General features: G+C 36.9%; 2 protein-coding genes across 3 annotated transcripts in view; one reads left to right on the forward strand and one right to left on the reverse strand.

Moving 5' to 3' along the window:
- PLS1 (plastin 1) overlaps nt 1-2,339 on the reverse strand; it is a 95,295-nt gene extending 92,956 nt beyond the window's left edge. The window contains exon 1 of one of the 2 annotated variants that reach the window (XM_032487121.1): nt 2,208-2,339. The gene's annotated coding sequence lies outside the window, so the exon portion shown is untranslated. Of the gene's footprint in view, nt 1-1,993; nt 2,017-2,207 lie in introns of those variants that run through there. The other variant, XM_032487132.1, reaches the window with a different exon arrangement.
- Nucleotides 2,340-12,802: 10,463 nt separating this feature from the next.
- Nucleotides 12,803-26,609, forward strand: part of ATR (ATR serine/threonine kinase) — an 84,320-nt gene continuing 70,513 nt past the window's right edge. Inside the window, exons 1-6 of the mRNA XM_006190571.3 lie at nt 12,803-13,040; nt 20,785-20,876; nt 21,945-22,094; nt 23,574-24,451; nt 25,278-25,456; nt 25,937-26,128. Coding sequence (XP_006190633.2) covers nt 12,982-13,040; nt 20,785-20,876; nt 21,945-22,094; nt 23,574-24,451; nt 25,278-25,456; nt 25,937-26,128 — 1,550 coding nt within the window. The 5' untranslated portion in view covers nt 12,803-12,981. The remainder of the gene's footprint in view (nt 13,041-20,784; nt 20,877-21,944; nt 22,095-23,573; nt 24,452-25,277; nt 25,457-25,936; nt 26,129-26,609) is intronic.

The raw sequence follows: 26,609 nt of genomic DNA on the forward strand, positions 1-26,609 counted from the left end.
TCTGCTCCGATTTGACCCCTGTCTCCAGAACTGCCGCAAATGGTTTGTGATTCCTCATGAAGATATGAGAATCATCTCATCAGGCTGGTTTAGCTTGGCCACTATCTTGCTATATAGCTCTAAGGTGGCCTCTCTCATTTTACGGAGCACCCACATCAATACTATTTACAAAGTTGTCCTTACTTCACATCCTCCCTCCCACAATCAGTACTGAGAACATTATTTGTGCTTAGTTCTGGGTGGGATGTCTAAGTCACAGGCAATCAGAAATTCCAAGAGTTTACACTCACTGGTCAGGAAGTTGGGATATGTACTAAAATTCAACAACCCGGGATACTAAAGATGAGGGGGATACTAGCACAGACAACAATAATGAACGTTAAGAGGGCTCAGAAGAGGGAGAGTTACTTTCTAGCCGCAGTGATCAAGGAAGCCTTCTAGGAAGAGGTCAAACCTGAGCCACACCTGCGAGCATGTGCAGAACTTCAACAGGGAGGGAGGCAAACAGGGGCCAAGGGTCCAGCATGACTAAGGTAAGGAAGGAGGGCGGTTTCAAGACCAGGAAATTGTTAGGTGGGGCTTGTGTGAGAGGGTACTTTTTGAAAGCTCCAAAGCTGCTAGCAAGCTTAGTAGCAGGAATAACTAATTTTCTGTTTAAGCCAGACCACAAAGTATAGGAGGCAGAGGAGAATAAGAAAGTTTATCACAGACATAGAAAACAAACTTATGGCTACCAAAGGGAGAAGGGGTGGGGAGGGATAAACTTGGAATTCGGGATTAACAGATACACACTACTATACATAAAGAATAAACAAGGTCCTACTGTATAGCACAGAGAACTATATTCAGAACCTTAATAGCCTATAATGAAAAAGAATCTGAAACAGAATACATATTTATATAAATATGTATACCTGAATCACTTTGCTGTACACCTGAAACATTGTAAATCAATTATACTTCAACTAAAAATAAAAATAAAGAGAAAGTTTAATAATCTAACCAAACTGAGGAAAGTACCAGCAGGGGGATGGTAAAAAGAGCCCTAAAATCAGAAAACCTGGGTCCCAGGCCCAGCTTTGCCAAGGGGCTTTAGCAGCCACAGCAAGTCATTTAACCTTGTTGGTTTCGGTTTTCTCATTTGTAAACTGAAGCAGCTGAACTGGCTGACCTCGAAGGTCTCTACAGTCCAAAACTAAACCAACTGTATATTATTTCTGCCATTAAAACCTTTATCTTGGGGGCGGGGGTGTGGAGGGAAAGGCAGGTATCTATATCCCCTTTCCATATAGGCTTCTCCTGAACTAAAAATTTTCCCCCTACACTTACTAATTTTATGCATATGCCTCACACATCATAAATTTAACACTTAAAGAATGTTCAGTATGTGCCCCCAAATTTTGTTGATGGCTTACAGGTTATTTAAGACATGTGTGCAGCACAGCCTTAACTTCCTACTAGTGTATCCAATACCACAGCCCCAGGGTAAAATGTCTCTGGGCGACCCATAAAATGTGACAGGGTAAATAAAGGGGAGAAAAGTGAGAACTCTGCCACTCATCTAAAAGACCGCTTCCTTTTAATAGTACCAAAGCCTGAAATAACAGTAATGTAGAAAAGTAAAGCGGAATTTTTTTTTTAATTTTAGAAAGTCTTACTTAAAAATGCAGCTTAAATGAGGAAAGTTTTTGGCACTGAAATGCGCTGAAAGTTGGCATTATTTATGCCGCATCCAGAGGCCCCCCTGCTCCAGGAAAGGCACCAAAACCAGAAACCACGGATGCGATTTCACTCCAGCCCTATTGATCCTGTGTACAAAAAGGCCAAAGGCAAATAAACCGGTCACAGAATTCAAGCGAAACAGGCTGGATCAGAAAGCCTCACCGGCAGCACACCCCAACCCCCCAAAGTTTAAATGAGAGAAAGGAAAACAGAAAAGTTAACAGAATGCCTAATTTCATGCAGAGAATCATAATGCAGTTCTCAGGCTTACTGTGTAAGCAGCATAAATACACGAGTTAACACCTGCCCGCACTACGTGCTGCCCGGACTGGGCAGGACGCGCCGGGGAGCCGCCTCCCCAGCCAGGGAAACCGGAGAGACTCCTCTGGAGCCGCTGCGCGCGCCAGCGACAAAGTAAAGCCTTGTATTCTGCCAGGCTTCTTCTCGGACCCCACCGCCGCGCCGCGCCGCGCCGCGTCGCGTACCTGCCGCAGCCGTCCCGCCGTCGAGCCCGCACTCCCGCTCAGGATCCAGGCGCCCGCGGTCCACTCTGCAGCTACCTCTCGGCGCCCGCCTAGCTGCGGCGCTCGCGCCACTACGCATGCCCGGCCGGCATCCGGGTCAACAAACTCCGAATCCACTTGCCGGGTTTTGGCTGCGACTACCAAGGGAAAGGACCAGAAGCCGAGAGCTGAAGTGGAGCTGCAGGTGATGGGCACTGCGACAGCCTACTGCCCACAGCTACCCAGGACGCACCTTCCTCCATGCCTAAAGATGACCGTGTACACAATTGGAATGATCTTAGCACAGTGGTTCTCAAACTTGAGTGTGGATGAGAAACACCTGGAGAGCTTGTTGAATCACAGATCCCACGCTCAAGAGTTCGGATGAAATGTAGATCTAGGGTGAGGCGCGACTATTTGCATTTCTAATATTTTCCCAAGGGAAACTGGTGCTACTAATACGGATGCCACACTTGGCGAACCACTGGCCATGAGAAAAGATATATATTTGGTATAAAAAGAACAAAGTTTTCTCTCTCCTTCCCCCCTTTTTGGGGGATTTCTCATAACACTTCATTTCACAGCCACACCCGCTTAAAAAATGAATGACTACAGCTCACACTCAAAGGTGGGCTATTTCCTCCAGCATGTGAGTCAAGCAAATGGAATGCAACCACAAGAGTTCTCACATAGTTTGCATGTAGCATAACCTATAGTTGTGGTTTCTCCGCTCTGTCCAGGCAATAGGAGGGGTCCTTATTTTGCTGCCCTTTTAACTCAAGTCCTGTGTGGCCCCTTAGCACCTAGCACAGTACTGAATACAAAACAGGTACCGAAGAAATCCTGAGATGGTTTAAGTAGGGCTGGACAGATGAAGAACAAGGATGTTGAAATTATTTTAGGAACCCAAAGGAATTGATAAGTAATTAAATATGGAAGTATGTGGGCTAAGGCTGAGGAGGATAAGAGTTTCTCCCTGCCTTCCACCTAGAGAAATCAGTGGATTTAGTATCCTTATCTGAGTCCACATATACAGGAGGAGTTGTAAGTTCTCACAATATATTCCTTTAAAAGTGAGAGACACATCTGCCATATAACCCAGCCACTCCACTCATAGGTATTACCCAAGAGAAATTAAAACATACATACACAAAAAGACTTGAATATAAATGTTCACAGCAGCTTTTTTTTTCACAATAGCCCCAAATCAGAAGGAACCCAAAAGCCCATCAACAGGTGAAATAATAAATTGTGGTACATTTATGCAATGGAATAATAATCAGCCAAAAAAAAAAAAAAAGAGGAAAGAATTACTCATAGGCTTAATCATTATGATGAATAGAAGAGGTCAGAGACAAAGGTGTGATTCCATTTATATAAAGTTCAAACTAATCTAAAATGAGAAAAAACAAATCAGTAATTGCCTGGAGCCAGGGGTGGAGGGAGGGGTGGCCTGTAAAGGGGCAGTAAAAATCTTTTGGGTATGATGGAAAGTAAATCTTGTTTTGATTGTAGTGGAGATTTCACAGGCATATACAACTGTTGAAATTAAATTGTATGCTTTAAATTTATGAAATTTATTTTATATAAATTATTTCCCAATAAGGATAAAGAATAATTAATCAAATACTCCTATGGGCTCTTTATTTAATGGGAATGTTGACCAAGATAAGTTTATGAGGAAGTGTAGACTCTATGGTGTAACTTGATTTGGAGTAAAGGCAAAAAAAAAAAAAAAAAAAAAAAAAAAAATCACCCTCTGTAGAGGAAGCTAAAAATAACCAGTATAAAATGTTTAGAACAACTCATCTCTAAAAGTAACCAACTCCCAAATGTAATTTGTAAATCTATTGTTGATAAAACTGAAGTTTTTCACAGAAGTACTTCCCAAAGGTAAAACAAAAACTAGAGTATATAATTAGAAATGCATAACCAATGCATAATAATGATGAAGAAAAAATTGTTATTTGCAAAACTGATTATATATCTACCAATGAGAAATAAGGTCTTCAAACTGTGTTTCCAGGAGCCTGGAGTGTCATGGAGATGATAAACAAGCAGAGCTCTGGGTCAAGGACTCCAGGCCACATAGCACACTATTACTTCTATATTGGGGTATCCTCTGAGATTTTATTTGATAAAACGTTTCCACTGATAATTAAAAGAGTAATAGTTTAGGATGTGGGGGTATAGCTCACTGGTAGACCATGTGCTTAGCATGCAGGAGGTCCTTGATTCAATCCCCAGCACCACCATTAAAAAAGGGGGAAAAAAAGAGTAATAGTTTAAAGCAATGGAAGTAATGGCTTTAGATTGGAGAAATTCACAGAGGAAAAAAGCTGTATTTGGTTGGCACAAGTATTCTGGTCATCAAAAATATATGGGCTAGTTATAGCAACCATATAATTTCACTATTTTCCAGAACAGTCTCAATTTTAAATACGTGTTTATCACATGAATTTATGCTCAATCATGTGTTCCAACTGTTGGTTGAAAAAATAAAATCACCAACTTGAATGGAAATAGGATAATTTTCTGGCTTTTCTATACCTTACATAAAATATTGTAATATAATATTATTAATAAAAATAATATTAATAACAACATAGCTCAGTTATTGTGCTCCTACTATATCCCACTCCCTATTTTAAGCACTTTACAACGTTTCCTCGTAGAATAGCCATGACAATCCTATTAAGCTGACCTCATAGGTTAGAAAACTGAGGCACAAAATATTTTTTTCATAATAACATAATCAAATAAAGACTAAATAAAAACTAAATTGTATATATGTGCATATACGTATATGGATATAAATGTATTTTATACAAACAGTCTTTGCTGATTTCACAATTCCCAGTAATCCTTCTGGATTATTCATCTGTTTTCCCAGGCTCAGTGACACTGGGAAGGAGACCATCAGGAGCAGAACTCCAGTGTCACCACCATTATCAGCTTCACCACCATCTCTAATGTCTATTCCATGTTATCTACATGCTAAACTGCTGTGCCAAGAACTTCATGTTCTTTATCTCATTTAATGCTCACAAGGACAAAAGTAAAGATTCAGAAATTTTAGGTAACAGAGAGGAGTGAATGAATGGTGAGCTAGGATTCCAATTCAAATCCAACTCCAAATGTGTCTTATTCATCACAAGTAGTCCCTGCAAATTTATAATACATCCCATATCCTAAGCCAACAACAACAACAACAACAACAACAACAACAACAAAAAACCAAGTCTTTTGGGTTATAAAGTAAGTTTTTGTGAACATGGTTAGTGTTAGTTCCCAGAGCCTGATGTTTTCTAAAATGCTTATAACCACAACATCCAGCTGCCACCCAGCCCTGATCCTGATCCTGAAATCAGCTGCTACCTATGAGCACCAATTTACCTCCCATTTCAGGAAAAGTTGGAGCATTTTGAATGACACTGGGTAATACCAGGAAGTATGGTGGGAACATTTTTACTTTATTTGGCCTTTTTTTTTTTTTCCAGAATAAAGGGAATAGAGAAGAATATAGGTTAAAAAGGCTAAGATTCAGTTTAACTCTAGCTTTACTTTTTACATCATTTGGAGGAGAAAAGAATAATCTGAGACATAAGACAAAATTATGCAAAAACCTCTCTCTCACACACACGCGCACACACACATGCATACATTATTTAATGGAGATTGGATCAAAATAGCTAACCAAACACATGCACCTATACCCTACCTACCACATAAAATTTCAGGAAATATCTACCAATGAGAAATAAGATGAAAAATAATAGAGAAGATACCTTTAAAAACTTAAAAAAAAATCCTAGGAAAACAAGAAAACCTGCCATCAACAAACCAGAAATGTTGAGAAAAAACAGAATACAGAGAGGATCACACCTCAGGGAAAGAAAAGGGAAGGAACGTTGAGCTCAAATCATATGGAAGAGGAGGTGAAGGCAAAGGGTGAAGCAGCGGGAGGGGTGTGCAAGCTCAGCTCAGCTTAACAGACGAACAGTTGGAAGAAGGACACTGAGGTGCTGGTCGGAGAGAGTAGCTGGGGAAAGAGGTTTGAGTAGCTAAGCTAGTCAACAACTTTCTCCTCCCCAGCTGGTCCAAATTGTGACCCAGGTAGCTACAGACTTCCAGGAAGAACACGAGTTTCCCACACCTTGAGGGTGAGCTACCAACACAGCCAGGCCTCTGGAGTACTGTTCCTCAACTAAAACTGGAAGAGGATGTCCCCAGTGAATAAAAAGGTAAAATGCACAGAGATTCTAAAACACAAAATTGAACAGATAACTAAACACTGTATCATCCATTTGAAAAAAAAATCACTATAAGAGAAGCACCATTTCTATAATTACCATGAGATAAAACAGAGCTAGACAACAATCAGAAGACATCTGAAAAGGACAATGGATACCTTCAGTGAAACATGAGAAGATGTTGCAAGTACAGAAATTTTAACTAGAGAGTTGGGAATTTAAAACTTTGATGATTGAGATAAAGAATGAATTGGATGATCCAGGTTTCAGAACAGACACAGATGATGACCAGTTAGGAACTGGAAGATCAAGCTGAGGAATTATTGCAGTATGAAGTCAGCCTGAAAGGCACTGGGGGGAAAGTGGCTTTAGTGAAGAGAAGGATGATCTGGGGCAGTTTCCTTCATTCTCTATCCTCTCTCCACACCTTGCCCATCTTCAGTTGAAAAAACTAAACCCATGGACAACATTAACTGAAATAGATGGGAAACAGGAAAACAGCTGTGGAGTGTGACAGAGACTGACTGTCCCCAAATTTCTTTTCATCTATGATGTATTTATGAAGACGATGACACACCAAAATAATGGGAAAATGATAGACTAGTCAGTTACATACTAACAGACACTGTGGATTGCCCCAACTCCCTTCTTGGATGCCTTCCTGGAAAGCCAAGAACTACATTTCCAAGATTTACTTGTAGATAGGGTTCCAAACATGACTTAGGTTCCACCAAGTCATGTAAGACTTTGGTTAAAATTGAATTGCATGAGGAGACAGAGAAGGCATGATCCTCTTGTGGCAGCTTCCTGGTCCTTTCAGAGTTAGCAACTGTCTTCACAGGTAATTTGGGTAGTTTTGGGAGTCTCATGATGAAGTCCATTTCTCCCAATGACTCTGTATATTATCAATATCTTTTAACAAACCTCTTTATTCTTAAACTAGCAAAAGGGGCTTCAATAGTGACAAATGCTGGTCCATCTGGGAAATATGTTGTCTTACTAAAAAATGATCAGTAAAATAAATGAGAAAATGAATATTAGGAAACTGAAGTACAAAAATCTTAGTAAAAAGTACAAAAAAACACATTTAACTTTGGGATTAACCTTCCTAAGCAAGACCCAAAACCCAGAAGCCATAAGGGAAGATATGGACAGATTTGATACAATAAAAATTAAAATTTCTGTATGATAAGAACCAACTGACAAAGAGAAAATATTCTCAGAAAAAGATTAATATCCATAATATATTAAAATACTCCTATAAATAAATAAAAAGATACAACCAAAATAAAACTGATAAAGTCCTGAGTAGTCAATTTACAATAAAAGAAATCCAAATGATTAATAGACATACAAGTAGATGCTTAAACTTGCTGGTAAGTAGACAAATGCCTATAAATATATGCCTTACTCCAAAACCAATCAACCAGAATCTCTGGAAATGCTCAGATTCTTTTTATTTTTTATTTTTTTCTTCCAGTTTTATTGAGATATAATTGACATTCAACACCATATAAGCTTGATATACAGCATAATGATTTAACTTACATATATCATGAAATGTTTATTATAAGATGTTTAGTGAACATCCATCATCTCATATAGATATAAAATCCCTATTAAAGAATTAGGAAAAAACTTTTCTTGTGATGAGAACTCTTAGGATTTGCTCTCTTAACAACTTTCATATATAACATAGAACACTGGATTCTGTTGATCCTTATTTTGTGGTTGGCTTTATTTCTTTGATAACTATGTAAGTTTAAAAAGCTAAAGCCCTAAACTGTTCTTAGGAACAATGAACAGTACATATATGTAAATTTTAAAAAATATGTGCAGTATATTGTCTATATTATTTACACGCAATATATTGTATATATGCAGTCAAATTGTAACAATTCTACTCAATAAAGCTTAAAAATGAAAAAAGAATAATTATGAGTTAGATGGATTCACCAAAAAAATAAGAGAAGTTATTTATGTTTATCATGTTGTCCATTACAGCCCTAGTACTTATTTATCTTATTACTGAAACTTTGTACCTTTTGACCACCTTCATTCAATTCCTCCTTCCTCCCCGCTCCTCCTCTGGTAACCACAAATCTGATCTCTTTTTCTGTGTTTGCTTATTTTTGAAGTATAACCGATCAGCAGATGGGTCTGACCCAGACTCTTTTCAAATTATTTCTTCTGCCCTGGGTCCTGGAGTGTGTGAGATTTTGTGGGCACCCTTTGAGAGTAGTTTCCCCCAGCCCTCTGGCTTTCCTGCAAGTAAGCCCCAGTGGCCTTCAAAGCCAAACTTTCTGGGGGCTTGCTTCCCAATACAGGACCCCCAGGCTGGGGAGCCCGATGTGGGGCTCAGATTCCTCACTCCTTGGGGACAGCTTCTGCAGTTATGATTATCCTCCATTTGTGGACTGCCCACCTGGGTCTTGACTACCGTGTTTCTGCCCCTCCTACCTGTCTCGTTGTGGTTCCTTCTTTATTTCTTTAGTTGTAGAAGATCTTTTCTGCTAGTCTAAAATAGTGCTAACTCCAGGTGTGGCCCATGGACAAGCATCATCAGCATTACCTAGGAGCTTACTAAAATGCAAACTATTAAGTTCCCTTTCAGACCCAGTGAATCATAATCTCTGGGGCTGGGGCTCAGGAATCTAGTTTAATAAGCCCTTCAGGTGATTCTGATGCATGCTCAGATTTGAGAACTCAGAAACCTCTCTCTTTGAGCTTTATTTACATTACAGAGCTACTGGGAGGATAAAGAGCCAGATGAAAGGAATTTGAGGAAAGTAAAAATAGTGGTTGCAAATGCAAATACCATTTGAACAAGTCTGATATAATCTTAGGGTCATACTTGGGGCCTTAGTAATGTAAAGGCCAATAATTCATTACTGAGATAGAAATCTCCTGGAAATATGGGAAAAGCAATCCATGTCATTTCTGAATTGTCTCCAAATACAATGGAGTCCTAGTCCTATAATACAGCCTTGGTAAATGTGAACCTGCCTCACGGATAGGAAGACAGATTTACTTTTAAGTTCCTTAAATATTTTAAGTTCCTCTATAAAAAACTAGGTGTTTTGTTTTGTTTTTTTCTGTAATGGGCTTTTTCAGTGTTTCTGCTAAATGGGTTTAACAGAATTAAATCAACCCATTAGTGCAGTTTGGCTATACAGGATTATTTGTTCTGCTTTATTATGTTTCAGAATATTGACTTGTGGTTTTGTTGGTCTGTTATTTGAGGCTATCCAGTGAAAACCAACAGACATGTGCCCCTTTGTACACATTAATCTGTAACGATATTCAATATGTAGTCAAGCTATTAAAGCAGGGGAATGGCATGATCATATTTGAGTCTTGTAAAAGTGCTCCATCTGCTGTGTGAAACAACTCCACACAACATCGGCATCATCTAGGAGCAAAGTGTTTTTAATTATTAAACATGAAAATTATTAAATAATTTTAAAACTTTGAAATTATTTTAAAATGAAAGTTATTAAAATTATTTAAAATACAAATTATTGTATGTATGTGTATGTACCAAGGAGGTGTATATTGAAGACCACTCAGGTGTAGAAAGGAACTTGTAAAATTGTTTATATTTTTTTCATTTCTTTAAGATTTGTATTTTAGTGTATACAATAAAATCCTGACAAAATGGAGTTTTAAAAAAAATTCAATGCATTATTATTGAACTTGCAGAGCTAGGCAGCCAGGAATTCCGGCATCTGACTAAACCAAGTCCATCTTCGTCTCATTTCGGTTATGGTGCCACCTGGTGGTCATGGGACAATTCTACACACAGGCTGGCTGGAACTTCAAGGACATTGGTTGGTGTCCTGTTGTGGGCTCATCTGAGACATTTAGGAAACCAAAGTGCCAAGGCCATAGGAACCCACCCTCATCAGACTCTCTGCTTCCAACATCACTCTTCCCACACATTCCACTCCCCCAAATGATAAAAGGAGAGTGAGAGGAAGCAATCAACAGCTGTATTATGTCCAAATTTACATTATAGTAAGTTTTAGGTATATTAGAATACAGTACTAAATATTGTGGTTAATAAATAAATTTGTACATATTATGATGCATATTTGTAAAATGTCAACAATACTGTTGAAGAGCAAATAAAGTTGGAATACTCCACTGTAGAGAATAGACTGGAAGAAAAGCAAGCCCAAAGAAAGGCAAGCTAGAATGTCACTGATATAATTTGGGTAGAATACAGTGATAGTCTGAAATTAGAACAGGGGTAATGGGATTTGGAGGGAAGTGGATGGGTTTGATATTTAGGAGGTAGAATTTAGTCCTAATGTTTAAGAGATATGAAATAAAGTGCTTACAGATTAATTGATCTGATGCCTGTGATTTTCTTCGAAATAATCTGATTAGGTAGAGGGGAAATGGGAGGGGAGGTTATAGATGAAAGGAAGACTGGCCATATGCTAATTGTTGAAGCTGGGTGAGGGGCATAAGGGGGGTTCCTTATTCTAGTCTCTCTACTCTTGTATATATTTGAAAGTTTCCATAATAAAAAGTTAAACCAAAATAAAATACCTGGGAAAAGTTCAAGGGAAAACATTCAATAGAAAGACAGATATATGAAATATAAAGCTCAGAGATCCGAGCAGAGCAAAGAATTTGGGAGAGACCAGCATGCTAGTCACCCAAGTATAACAGATGTTAAATTCATCATAATTAATTCTGATCCTATTAGAAGAAAACCTTCACAGATATGTTGAAACCTTACCATTTCATTCCTTCTCTCCCTCTCCAGAGATACAATTCTCCTGGAGTTATGTAAGTCCTTCTCAACCATGTTTTCATACTTTCATTGTATATGTATGTACACATAGTTCACTCACACAAAATCTTATTTTATGGTTTTAAAATGGCATGTAAGTGATTTAACACTGTTATGTATTCTTCTGCAATTTGCTTTTTTTCCCACTCAACATCGTTTTCAGAATTCATACATCATTTATTTTAACTAACAAATGGTATTACACTGCAGGGTACTACCACCTCTTATTTAATCTTTACCATAATTTTATGAGGTATATACTATTAATCTCATTTTATAGATGAAAAACTGAAGTACAGAGAGGTTAACTTTACTGAGGTCATCTAGTTTCTAGCAGATGGCATGTGAACTTAAACAGGGCCTCAACTCGTAATCCCGTGTTCTTCCCACTATAGCATTCCATTATTTAACAAATATTTACCACACACTAACTATGTGCCAAGCACTGTTTTAGGTCCTGGATATCTAAGCAGTGAATAAAATAGACAAATCCTGCTCTCAAGGATCTTATATTCTAATTGGAGGAGACAGTCAACAAAATAACATGTAATATGTAATTTGGTTCCATGTGCTATGAAGAAAAATAAAGCAGGATGGAGGGGAAAAGAGTGTGCTAGTCTATGTGAGGCTCTCTGGTGACATTTCCACAAACATTTGAAGAGGGGTGATTTAAGAGGAGTGTTTAAGGTCAAGGTTAAGGGCACAGCAAGTGCAAAATCCATGAGGCAGGAGCGATTTGGCTGTCATTCCATCACTGTTTTTTTTTTAAGATACTGTATAACGATTATTTTCATGTACTAAGGAACGGATGTAAGCACTTGCGTGGCCTTGCCTAATTAAATACATAATTTTGACATATTAACAGCCTTTTAGGATGACCATTTTTCATATAAACAAACTGGGTTGAGCTAGAAAATGTCTACAGCCCCAAATCCACTGATTTACTTTAAAAATTAAATCATAATTAATAGGTGCTCATGACGGTGACATAAATGTACACAATACTGCTGCTGATTTGATAAGACACAAATAAACACAATTCAATCCTCTTTTTAAATATTAAAGGTTGGAAGCATCCTCAAAGGGAGACTACAAGTTGTTTCAAAAAAAAAAAAATCCCCCCAAACTACTAAAACAGAAAGGGCAAGGAGGAGCCCACCTTTTGCCCCGTATCTGTCAGAAAGGCTGTCAAGAGAGTGGTAGGAAAATGAGGAACCTGGAGTGACGCCGTGGAGAGACCTGGGATCTAGTCTGGGCCTTTAGTTGATGGATTGTCTCAGTTTTCACATTGGTGAAGCCAGGGATTCTGGGCTGGTGCCCACCATGCCCCTTTCCTCCCCAGATCCAGGGGTCTGGCTTCGCTGAGCCTCCCAAGCTGGGAGTGACCGAGCAGGGCAGATAAAACACAAAACTCTCGCGAATCTCGCCCGCCAGGAAGTCCCCGATCAAACCGAACCCTACTTGGGAAACTCGACAGGAGCGCGCCCCGCCCCTTTCCCCGCCCCCTCCGGCCTCCCGGCCTTCCCCGGGTCCTAGGCGGGAAGGAACCAGCGCCTGGAGAGCGGGCCGGCAGCGGCTTCCGGGAGGAGTTTTGGGCCTCGCGAGCCCCCGTCGGGCGCCGCGCCTTCTCACCAGAGGTAGCTGTGGAGACGCCGGGAGCCCGCCTCGGCGTCGTTGGCCAGTGCCGCGCGTCCTCAGCATGGGCGAGCATGGCCTGGAGTTGGCGTCTATGATCCCCGCCCTGCGGGAGCTGGGCAGGTAGGGCCAGGCCCGGCATCTCACGTGCTCTCTCTCCCCAGCTGCGCGCGTTCCGGCTGCAATCCCCTCAACCCCGGCCGCGGCCCTTGTGGAGGTGTCCGCCGCTGACTTGAGCGTTCCTTCCTCAGAGAGGCGGGTGAAAGGCGTCGCCGCTGCAGAAAGGCGCTCCAAGGGGAGGGGTCGTCTGCTCACCACCCCCTTTACCTCAGCGGTGCCTGGGAGCTCGCCCCCTGGCCCCGCCTCAGGGAATTGCGTCTGTGGCGGGAGGGAAGGGTCCCTTCTGATCACTTTCTGGTCACTTTCCTTCACTCATTTTCTTCTTGAAAGCCTCTTTCCTCAGATAGAGTACTTAACCCACAGACTTTACCTTTTCTATTCTTTGTTATCGCTCGTGGAGGAATTGGTTTTTAGCTTTATGTTTCGACTCAAGTATAAGTCAAACATAAGATTCAAACATAACATTCTGCTCTCAGAAGAAAATCACTGTTTCTGATTTTATGCAAGGAAGACCAATTGCTGGAAAAACTTTCTTCGAAGTGAAACCATAGGCCATTCTGGAGAAGGGACCCCTTTCATACTGATCATCCAGTCCCCAATCAGACTAGTCACAAGTCTCAAGGATCTGCCACGACATCCACAAAGTATAAATGTGCACAGAATGTTGCCAAAACTTGAAAATAACAATGTTCCATTTGCAAGAGCTTTTTTTTTCTTTTTTCTTTAAACCAAAGAGTAGAATCATGTAAACCAATATCCTGCCAGAAGAAAGGGAAGAGTTGTTAATGGCTGTTCCCCATTCAACATACACACAGCCTTCCCTCAACCAGGCCTAAAGACTAGAAGGCTGGGTTTTTGTTTGTTTGTTTGTTTTTGTAACCCACTGTGAACAGGAAATAAGTGGGCTTGTACTGCTTTTGCAGTTGAACTATCAACTGGAATAGTTGCTTTCCAGTTTCTTAAACTGTTTGGAAACTTAGCACACAGCCAAACTGACAGTAAGCCCATGGGAGGTTTAATTCCTTTTCTTTTTGCAGTGCAATTGTGACCGCCACTTGTTAGCCATCAAAGACATTGGCATTAGTCTTCCTCAGTTATAGAAATGAGAGGAATGAAGGGACCATATTTGTCTTAACTGAGTCATCCTGTTTCTGTGTGTATGATGTCTTTTTCCACTCTGCATGAATGTTGCTTATTCAACATCTACACCCAGAAATGAAAATTAACATATCCAAAGAAAAACTCCTGATTTACTGTCCTTAAACCTGTTCCTTCCCTAAATTATTGTAAATGTACCAACTAAAAGCCTAAGAGTTATCCTTGATTTTTTTCCGCCTTACTCCTTAATAATCCATCAGCAAGTCTTGTCAACCCTACCTTTAAAAAACATTTTTCACTTTCTCCAGTGCTAGCACCGTAATTTCCTGTCTGGACTCTTAAACAGTAACCTCTCAGCTGATTTCTCTTTCCACTTTTATCCACTTATAGTGGATTTCCCACTCAGCAACCAATGTGATTTTTACAACAATAAATCACATTGTAGATGGTATAACATTACTCCTCTGCTCAAAGCCTCCTTTCGATTTCCAGCATGCTTAGAATAAAATCCAGGCCTGTGAGGTCCTCCATAATCTGGCCTCTGCCTGCCTCTGACTTTGTGGCCTTATATCCCTCCCTTGCTTACTCTACTCCAATAATAGTGCCTAATTTTTTTGTGTATACGAAGGTCATTTCTGCCTTTGTTCCTTTGCACTTGTTTCTTCCATCTGAACACTGGCTAGTCCCTTCAGATGTCATCTCTGAGAACTGTGCTGATCTTCCTGTTTAAGATTACTTTGTAATCACAAGATATTTTCAGTTAGTGAATGTTGATATTAAAATATCAAATGGGACAATGGGAGGGAGATGGGGGGCTGGGGAGTAGCAGCACTAGCCACTACAGGAGGTTTGGATGGTGAGAAGCAGCCAGTCATGTGAAACTGGGAGCAGTGTCTGAGCTGGGGTAGGAAACACAGAGGTGTCTAGGTGGGAATGAGCCTTCTTTATAAAAGAATAGGAAGAAGCCTGGAACATAGGGAGCAAAGAGGGGAGTGGTATTAATTGAGGATGGAGGGGTAGGCAGGGGCCAGGTCCTTTAGTACTTAATAGGGCAGAATGAGGAGTCAGATTTTATTTTTAAGTGCAATGGGAAGCCATAGGGATGCTTTAAACGGGAAATAACGTAACTGAGTTAGTGTTTTAAAAACATATTTACCCTTCACTCACCCACTTAGAACCCTTCAGTGTCTCATTGCCCTCAGTACAAAATCTAAAGTCTTTAGTGGGTCCTTTTGAGCTTTGACCTTATCTTCTTTTTTCAGTTTTGTTTCCAGTTACTGCCTCCCTCTTCTTTCACCATGTAGAACCTCTTACAGTTTCTAGAGCAGTTTCTGTTCTTGTTCCTGAGCTTTTGCACATATTGTTTCCTCCTTTTGGGATACCCTCCTTCCTTCCCTTATTTTACTTGCCTATCCCCTTTGGGACTCAGCTTTGTATCATCTCCTCCAGGAAGCCTTGACTGATAGGTCCTGCTCATGGCTGAGTATCCCTCTTGTGTTCTGTCTTAACTCTATTAATACTTAGCTCTATCTTGGCTCTACATTAATCCTTTGTTAAAATTTCCCGCTTACCTTTTTGTCCTTTAATCTACAAATTCTTTAAGGGCAGATACATGGTTTCTTGTTTATCCTGGCATTTGATGCTTGCCCTAGAGGAGGTGCAAAGTGTTTGTTAAACATATCCAAACTTCATGTGATGCTTGAATTTCCACTCAAATATTACTGTATACTTTTGAAAAAGTATACCCTCTTAGCTCAGTTCCAAGGTAGAGGTTGCAAAATAAGAAATACTTAACTCTCACGTGAATTTCCTTATTCTGATAGTAAATCTAATGAATGATAATCAGTTCACCTTTTTTAAAAGCTGATTTTTAAAAATTATACAAATAACTCAGGAATGAATAATCTTTTTACAAAGTTAAACTTTATAGGAAACTCTGATCACCTCCCACAATCCCAATTCCTCTCCCCCACATACCTCCTCATTCACATTTTTAAATGACACTTCCCAGATTATCCTTGGTTTTTGACAAAATCTCCTGATTTTGTCTAAAACAATTCATGTTACCTTGTAATTCCAGACTTAAAATTTTTTTGTTACATCTAAATCTGTGATATCCTGTAATGTAATATGGATACTGAGCACTTCACATGTCACTAGTCTCAGTTGAAATATTGAGATGTGCTCTTAATGTAAGATACTGGGTTTCAAAGACTTAGTACCGACCCCCCCCCAAAAAAAGAAATGCAAATAATATTGATTACATGTTCAAATAATATTTTGGATATATTGTTGCTATGAACACTTCCTGTTTCTTTTTACATTCTTAATGTGGCTACTAGAAAAATTAAAATTTAAAATGTTGTTTGCATTATATTTCTGTTGGCCAGTACTGTTTTACATAAGATAAATGGTGCCAAGTTTTTTTCTCTTTCACATAAAAACACAACTACTTAAAAAAAAAAACTACTTGTTCTTTGATTCTGTATATGTAGAGTTATATTACTTGTAAATGTTAATTTCAATAACTTACTGGTTTTCTGTCAAACAAGACACAGTTCTAGGTGAAGTATAGGGGATACAAAGAGAAATAAAACACATTTTCCCTCTTGGAGGAGCTTATGGTTTAGTGGTGCTACAGAGAATTCACCTTTATAAGCCTATGGTCTAGTGGTGGAGAATAAGTAGATACTCCACAGGTCCAGAAAGGTTATAATTAAGGAATAAAGAACCACAAGATTTAAGAAGATTCTTAAGAACCCAGCCATTTATTCAACAAAAATTTTTGGACTGTTTACTATGTACCAGGACCATTTCTGTCATGACAGTTATTAGCTGTAAATGCCATAGATCCTGTACGTAATCAGTTAGGATTGGACTTGGTGATTGAATAATCAAGAAAATAATTAATCTCATTTTTTCTTTTAGCATTGTTTAAGATAAGTGGGAAAAATATATGTACATTTTACAGTGCATACAGATGTATTAAGTTGTCATTATATGAAATACATAATTTTATTCTTTATAAATATCCAGCTTACTTACCTACTACATCCTCAGCTGTTTTGTCAGTAGAAATGATAGACTGATCTAATCATTTATACACAGCTTTTCATGAATCCTCTAGACAGAGTTAGTTATTTCCTGCTTTGGGTGTGTATGACACTTCCTTAAAATTATTTGTGTGCATTCTTCCCCTCTCCCCAGCAACTTCCTTGAAGCAGAGGATCTTTTCTTCTTTTATTTGCCTTTTGAGTTCATTATATTATTAGTATCTCTACCCATTTTTTCCTCTTGTATTAATGAATATGTATTAATGATTATCATTAGGATTAATAATAATCCTCCTGTCTGCAAATTATCTCTTTACTTGTACATGGTGCCAGGAAGGAAAGCCAAGTTTCAAGAATCAGTTGTTGAAGTCTCTCTATCTTACAGGAAACAAAACAAAACTAACTAAACCCTCTTGACCTCATATATTCCTTTAGTTACCACTAACCCCAATTCTGCATTTCATGGTCAAATTTTAGAAAGAGAATGCTCTTCTCAATATTCACATTTCATTTGCTTTTCAACTCCTTGCAATCTGGTTTCTGCCTTCACCTCTACATTAAAACTTTGAAATCCAAAGGACATTAAAAAATTACCTCAAAGTGGATCAAAGACCTAAACATAAAAGCTAAAACTATAAAACTTTTAGAAGAGAACTCTTACAGGAAAAGCTTCTTGTGATTTCCTGGATATGACACCAAAAGCATGACAGCATATGAAAAAATAGATCAAATTAAAATTCATTAAAATTAAAACATTTTGTACATCAAAAGACAGCATCAACAGAGTGTAAAGGCAACCTATGGAAAGAAAGAAAATGTTTGTAAATCATATCTGATAAGGAGTTAATATCCAGAATATAGTAAGAACTGCAGGTCAATAACAGCAACAAAAAACAAGCTGATATAAAAATGGAGAGTGGGCTTTCTCCGAAGAAGAAAGACAGATGGGCAAAACTCACATGAAAAGATGTTCACCATCTCTAATTACTATGGAATTGCGAATTGAAAGATAACACTGCAGACCCATGAGGACGGCTGCTATTAAAAAAATAATAGTAGTAACAAGTGTTAGTGAGGATAAGGAAGTATTGGAGCCTTTGTATATTGTTGATAGAGATGTAAAATGGTACAGGTGTTGTGGAAGCAGTATGGCAGTTTTTCAAAAAATTAAACAGAATTACCATATGATCCAGTATTTCCACTTCTAGGTATATACCCAACATAACTGAATCCATTTCATAGGGGTGTTATTCGCAGTAGCCAAAAAGTGGAAGCAACCTGAGTGCCTATGTAAGGATGGATGGATAAATAAAATGTATTATATACACACTGTGGAATATTATTTAGCCTTAGGAAGGAAATTCCAACACATGCTACAACATGCATGAACTGTGAAGACACTATGCTAAGTGAAATAAGTCGGTCACAAAAGGACAAATGTTAAGATTCAACTTATATGACATAAGTAGTGAAATTCATTGAGATACAATTATGGTTACCGAAGATTGGGAGGAGGGGGAAATGGGGAGATATTGTTTAATGAGTACAGTTTCAATTTGGGAAAATGAAAAAGTTCCGGAGAGGAATGATGGTGATGGTATAGGATAGTGTGAATGTACTTAATGCTACAGAACTATACACTTAAAAATGGTTAAAATGGTAAATTTTATGTTATGTGTATTTCACCATGATTAAAAAATATCCAAAGGAGTTTTTAACAAACTAATTTTATTTGATCCTGTTGATACCTCCCTCCTTAAAATTCTAACCTCCTTGGATTCTAGAACACATTTCTCATGGTTTTTCTTTCTGTTTCTCTGGCCCTCTTTCCTTTTCTCCTTCATGACTCCTCTAACCTTGACTTAGGGCTCTCTCTTTGGCTTTCTTGTTACTTAATACATTTGCATTCATATCCAAGGCTTCCACTACTACTAGCGCTAATAGTGATACGTATGTAATTTCTATGAGCATCAGTCTCCTCATATGCAAATAGGATTTAATATCCCTATCTTATTTCTTGTGAAATATGAAATAATACATGTGTAGCCTTGTTTGATATGTATTATTTTCTAATGATAACTTAATCAATATCTCTAGGCTACATGTTTCTTGAGGTCTGGAACTGTAACAACAATCTCTTGGACATCCCACTTAGTTGTTCCCTTGAGACTTTAAACTCAGTATTTCTAAAACTGTTCTTTTTTCTCCCCAGACCTGTGCTTCCACCTCTGTTAACTGTTTTTGGTGAATGGCTTCATAATCCAGGCTCAGGAGAGGGCTAGGTTGACTTATCAGTCTCCTCCACTAAACTGTCTTTCTTCTTCCCAGCAGTAGCTTCTCATGTGTTGTGTGGCACATTGTAGGTACTGGATGAATGCTGATGACATGAATGACTGTGTGATTCTTCATTATGTAATGGGACACAAACTGTCTATTATATTCTTATATTTATTCTTTGGTGGTTTACACCAAATCATGGAACTCAAGTTGAATTCATTCAAGATTTTAGGATATTCTTCCTCTGCTTAATTATTGTATCTCCTTTTACTATTATTTTTTCTTGATTGGACCTGAGACTCAATATGTGTATTTTTTCCTAACATTTTATTCAATTTTTATTGTGGAAAATATCAAACATGAAATAAAAGATACAATGATATGTTGATTTCCCATTTCACCTAATAATTATTAGTTTATGGCTCTCTTCCTCTTATCAGATTACTTTGCAGCAAATTCCAGACATCTTTTTATCTGTAAACATTAGTATTTATCTCTAAAGGATAAAGACCTTTTAAACATACCACAATACCATTATCACACCTAAAGAGATAATTCTTAACAATATCAAATATCTAGTCTGTGTTTGAATTTTCCTCATTGTCATATGTAGTTTGCTATTAGTTTTTTATTTTTTAATCAGAATCCAGTGTAGGATCATGTAATTGGTTTATATGGTTCTATGTCTTCATTGTAGGTTTCTCCTCCTCTTTTTTCACTTGGAATTTTCTTGTTGGAAAAAGTATTTTCTATAGATTTTCTAAAAGTCTAAATCAGCACTGTTCAATAGAACTATAATGGAAGCCACATATATATTTGAAATTTTTCTAGTAGCTACATTGCAAAATGGAGAAAGGAAATAGGTGAAATTAATTTTTAATTATATATATTATTTAACTCAGTATATCCAGATATTATTGTTTCAACATGTAATTAATATAAAATTATTAAAGCAATATTATATATTTCTGGTATGAATATTCAGAATCCAATGTGTATTTTTTATTTGTAGCACATTTCATTTTGGACTTACTACATATCAAATTCTCAAAAGCTGCGTGTAATAAGGGCTACCATATTGGACAGTGCAAGCCTAGACTTTGCAGACTGGATGCCTGTGGTGTCATTTAGCATGTTCTTTTTTTCCTTGTAAATCAGTAACATGTATTTAGATTTTCCTTTCGTTTTTAAACAGAAGGATACTATGAATGTCAACATTAAGACTAAAACATACTTAGTAAGTTCAACTGTAGATAATTTTTTACAAATGAAATTGTTAGTCCCTTTTAAGGGTTAAAAACGTTTTATTTGTATTTTAGTGCCAGTCCAGAGGAATATAACACCATTGTACAGAAGCCAAGACAAATTCTATGTCAGTTCATTGACAGAATACTTACAGATGTAAATGTTGGTAAGAAACAGTTATTTCTTATATAAATTTTATAAATTAAATTGTTTTCTTTTCCATGTATACAGCATTATACTAGATATTTTTCTCTCCATGTAGTTTTAGATATATAGGTAGAATTCACGATGTTACTATTTTCAAGCAAGTTATTTACAGTGTTACTTGTTATATAATACAATTTAAGATTTTAAAGTAATTCTAGTTTCCTCTTTGTTTTCTAGATTTTCTGCTGCTTGCTATGAGTTCTTATTTGATATGTAGTACTATAGATTAAAAAATATTTGGCAAGTTCTAATGATACATTCCCTATTTTAGCTAGGCCTAGTGCCAGTGGTTGAGAAACAGCAAATGCCATCAAAAAAAATTCTAAATAAGAGTTGGTGACTTTGTCTATGGGATGTAATGAGATTTTGTGAGTGGTTGATCTATTTCCTGTTTGTGGTGGTCTGAAAGACAGATATTACCAGCTTGTCAAGATGGTGTCACATGTGTCCTGTCTGTTAAAATTACATGGAAGGAGTAATATAGAGTGCGTTAAATTTATAAATTTAATTCCAAATTTGGCACAGATTTTATGACTTATAATAGTCATTTAGCTTTTCTTTTTCAATCAGTAAAATTATGAGTTGTCTAAAAATAACAACAGACTACTGAATACTTGCAAAACATGTTTTCATATGCTATTCCATCTGTTTAGACCGCTTGCCCTTACCCTCTCTGCTTGACCAACTTCTCCTCATCTAGGAATCATCTCCTTCACAGCATGTTCCCAGACACTTGTTTCCACTATTCTGGATTACTGTAGTTAACATATTGTATTATAATTACTAGTTTATTTGTCTGACTCCCATACCTGATTGTGAGGGGTTTTTTTGTCCTCAGATTTAATATAGTACCAGGCATATTGTAAGCCTATAGCATATGTTTGGTGAATGAATGAGTAATAGATGAATATACATGATTACTAAACATTTAAAAGTAGAAACATAGGATTATAGTGCTAGTTTCTTAACAAAAGGACTGCCATTTAATTTGTCATGACTTTTTTAAATGAATTTTTTCTTGTTTTAGTTGCTCTAGAACTTGTAAAGAAAACTGACTCTCAGCCAACCTCTGTGATGTTGCTTGATTTCATTCAGCATATCATGAAGTCCTCCCCACTTATGTTTGTAAATGTGAATGGAAGCCATGGGCAAAATGAGGCTAAAGGCAGTTGTATTGGTACGTCCTGCTATTTGTGCATTCCTTTGCTATCTCTTTTATGAAATCTATCTTCTTCTGCTCTTCTGAAATGTAACACACTTTGTTACACATATTTTAGTCAAATTTGCTATAAATTGAGAGAGCAAAATGGTAATGGTTAGTTTTATTTCATGCATCCTTGTTGTTTTACTTTGTTATGAACTAGATACCCAGAATGGAGCAGAGGTAATTGAATATGTTTATTTGCCATTGAACACTTCAGCAGTTTTCTTTTTTCTGTTTGTGGTAATCTTCTTCTAGATCAGGCATTAGCAGACTATCACCCACAGGCTGGCTGCATGTTTTTGTGAACAAAATTTCGTTGTAATAGTCATTAAGCCACTAAGAACACTTAATTGTCTGCAACTACTTCACAGGCAACATTGAGTTGTTGACATGAAGACCGGCTGACCCTCAAGCCTAAAATATTTCCTATCTAGCCCTGTAAGAACAAGTTTGCTGACTCCTGTTCTGGATGTTGAAGCATTTTTCTAGGCTTTATTCTTACAGTTCCCACTACTATAGTCCCTTTATTGGCTTCCTCATAGAAATGTAAAACAAACATCTTTTTTTTCTGTACAGTGCGTAGAGTATTTTAAAAAATTTTTGCTTGAATTTGAAGACTTAACTTTGATAGCATGTCCTCCAAAAAGTCTTTTCTGACCACCACTGCCTGCCTACCCTAGGACTGGCTTAGTTGCTTTTTCTTTATGCTCAGTACAGAGTATTCAACACTGCTTCTGTCATGGTGGTTATTAAACTGTATTATAAATACCTGTTTGTCTATATTCTTTGCTACACTGATTTTTAAACAACAGGTCATAACCTATTTAGTGGGTTATGAAGATGAAATATAACAGACTAGAAAATATGTTATGTTGCGTGTAATAAAAGTACTATTTCATGAAACTTGTTTCACGTATATAAATGAAACAAATATGCATATGTATATACTGTCATGAAATAAAATATATCTCTTAGTTATAGTTAAAAAGTTTGAGAAACCCCTTATAGTATTCATGAGGACAGGCCTCTGACTGATTTGTTCTTATGCACCTGGGACAGAATCACTACTCAATATTTGTTGAAGGAGTGAAAGTAAGTACTGTTTATTGAGCATTTGTTTAACTTTAGGTACATGCTGAGAATTTCATGTATATTATCTTAGTCGATCTTTAGGGTAACATGTAAAGTAGGTGTCATTATTTCCCTTTCATAAATGAAATTACGGAGGTTTAGAGAAATGCAAAGTTCACACAACTGATAAATGGAAAGCTAGGAATTTGTCTGACTCCAAAATTGGTATTTTAAATTATTATGATATGTTTCCATTGTGTAGGGAATGTTTTAGACTATTTTGTTAGTGAAGTTTATACTTTAAAAATAAATCATCAAGCATTTAGCAAATTAATTAGCACCTCTGATGTACTTATTTAATATCTTTTGTTTATTTCAAAGAATTCAGTAATTGGATTGTAACAAGACTTCTGCGGATTGCAGCAACTCCATCGTGTCATATGTTACATGAGAAAATCTGTGAAGTCATCTGCTCATTATTATTTCTTTTTAAAAGCAAGAGTCCTGCTATTTTTGGTGTACTGACAAAGGAATTATTACATCTTTTTGAAGACCTGATTTACCTCCATGAAAGAGATGCAGAGGGACACTCTGTGGAATGGCCAGTGGTAGTTAGCCGATTTTTAAGTCAATTAGATGAACATGTTGGATATTTACAACCAGCTCCTTTGCAGTTCATGAACATGCAAAATTTAGAGCTTATTGAAGTCACTTTATTAACGGTTCTTATTCGTATTATTGCAGTTGTCTTTTTTAGAAGGCAAGAACTCTTACTTTGGCGGATAGGTTGTGGTCTGCTAGAGTATGGTAGTCCAAAAGTTAAATCTTTAGCAATTAGCCTTTTAACTGAACTCTTTGAGCTTGGAGGACTACCAGCACAACCAGCCAGCACTTTTTTCAGCTCATTTTTGGGATTATTAAAACACCTTGGAGAAATGGATGCTGACCAGTTGAAACTCTATGAAGAGCCACTGTCAAAGCTGATAAAGACACTGTTCCCTTCTGAAGCAGAAGCTTATAGAAATATTGAGCCTGTCTATTTAAGTATGCTGCTAGAAAAACTCTGTGTCATGTTTGAAGATGGTGTGCTTATGCAGCTTAAGTCTGATTTGCTAAAAGCAGCTTTGTGCCACTTACTGCAGTATTTCCTTAAATACGTGCCAGCTGGATATGAATCTGCTTTACAAGTCAGGAAGGTTTATGTGAGAAATATTTGTAGAGCTCTTGTGGATGTGCTTGGAGTTCAGATCAATGCAGAAGTAAGTCATTTTTAAGGTTACTTGTTAAGCATGTTATTTTGTTCTTAATTTAAGTGTATCCATATATTACAAGAGTAATAATGAGAAAATAGAATATCTTTAATAATTACATTCAGAATAGGATGATTTTCATGATCTACTTTGGCTTCCTATTATGAGTTTTTAATTTTATTTCAGAAAAATTTATTCACTGCATTGGTAATGAACTGCCATTGGAGTAGAATGTTTTAAAATAGAGTTTGTACAATGTAAGAATGTTTGTTGCATTATTAATTAAAAGGGGGAAAGTTATCAACTTAATTGCAAAAACTTTGAGCACTCACATAGATTTTTCTTTGACAGGTTATAATCAATCCCTTTTAGAAAACCTATGAGTATACAGTACTAGTCATGCCAAATTATACCTTTTTTTCTATTTGGACTGTGGGACACAGGCAGTAGAATGAAATAAGTAATGCAATAAATCGATTAAATATTTTAGTTGATTTTATCTGCTAAGTCTTGCTAGATTTGTAGTATAAAAGAAGTTAGAAATTCTCTTGTAGAATTTTTCGTTGTGGCATTTTGGTCAAGGGAAAAACAAGTTATAGAGAGAAAGATTTGTCTTCAACCTCATGGTTCTAGATAGAGAACTCTATATGTGTTTATATATAGACCATGAAATAATATAGATTAACTTAGGTCTTTGTTTTGCTTGATAAGACTCTGAAAATAGTTGCCCTTACTAAAAATTTTATAACTAATACTTAATGCATTTTTGCTATCTATGAATAATATATACTTATTTTCTAAGAAATAGTTTTTGAAATTATTTTTGCTTTCTCAGTATTTGTTGGGCCCACTTTATGCAGCCTTAAAGATGGAAAGTATGGAAATCATTGAGGAGGTTCAGTGCCAAATTCAACAGGAAGATCTCAGCAGTGATAGTGATGGACTGTCACCCAAAAGACGTCGACTCAGCTCGTCTCTAAAGTCTTCCAAAAAGGCACCAAAACAGACTGAGGAGTATGACCATTCAGTTTGTATTTAGCCATTTAGTAAAACTTTATTCACTTAAGCATCATCTTTAGTTAAGTGCTTTGACTTAAATACACAAAGAACATTTGTTCTTTCTAAAGGTAGTCAAAGGGATGCTTAAAATACTTTAATAGTTCTTGTAGTCTATTCTATTATACAAGATTTCATGGCTAAGTATGGTTACTTAAAAGACTTTGTAAGTCTTTACTTGCCTGGCTAATACAACTTTTTAATACATGAAAAATCTCCAAGACTATACATCTATTAGCAATTTAAGAAATGTTAACAAATAAACTATTTTTTTGTAATGTAGCCAGAGAATTCCTATATTTCAGCCAACTGTGAAAGTTGTTTTAAATTTCAGTAGTTGACATCACATGCTGTCTTTTGTTTTAAAGATTTTTCATATTTTAATCAAATTTATATTGAATATGAACATCTTTGTGCTGTGGCTATAATTAATTTCAGAACTAAACATGTGGATATGAACAACAAGAGCATACTATGGAGTGCACTGAAACAGAAACTTGAGTCCCTTCAGATTTTCCTTGAATTGAATAGTCTGAAGAATCCTGTTATTGAGACTTTAGAAGGAATCGCTGTCATCTTACAGCTGACTGCTCTGTGTACTGTTCATTGCTCTCATCAAAACATGGACTGGTAAAATAACTTACATTTTCTGGATGTGGTCTGAGTAATAAATTTGAGTTTTCTGTTTTAGGAGACTTCTTTATTCACTTTATTTTTGTGACCTTAGAACACACTTTTCAGTGAAATTGAAATTTTTTATTGAGTACCTGCTAAATGCTAAATACTGTGTTAAGTACTATACATATCTTGTTTAATCTTTACAACAGTTCTTTGAAGTAAATGCTGGTATGTCCACTTTACGAATTAGAAATTGAAGCTCTTATTTGTCTGAAGCCTAAACTAAACTTTCCCTGGCATACATGAATAGAAAGCAGCAGAACACATTTTTATACAACTCAAAAGCAAGTGCTTTTCTAGCCAAACTATAGTCGAAAGAACTTTGCCCTTCAATAATAAGAGTAGGAATTTAGGACTAGTTAGAAGTATATTTTCGGTTTAGTATTCTTTTTTTTTTTAGTTTAGTATTCTTAATATAAGTTAATTACTCTAT

Source organism: Camelus ferus, chromosome 1 (assembly GCF_009834535.1).
Source record: "Camelus ferus isolate YT-003-E chromosome 1, BCGSAC_Cfer_1.0, whole genome shotgun sequence".
Classification (NCBI taxonomy): Eukaryota; Metazoa; Chordata; class Mammalia; order Artiodactyla; family Camelidae; genus Camelus; species Camelus ferus.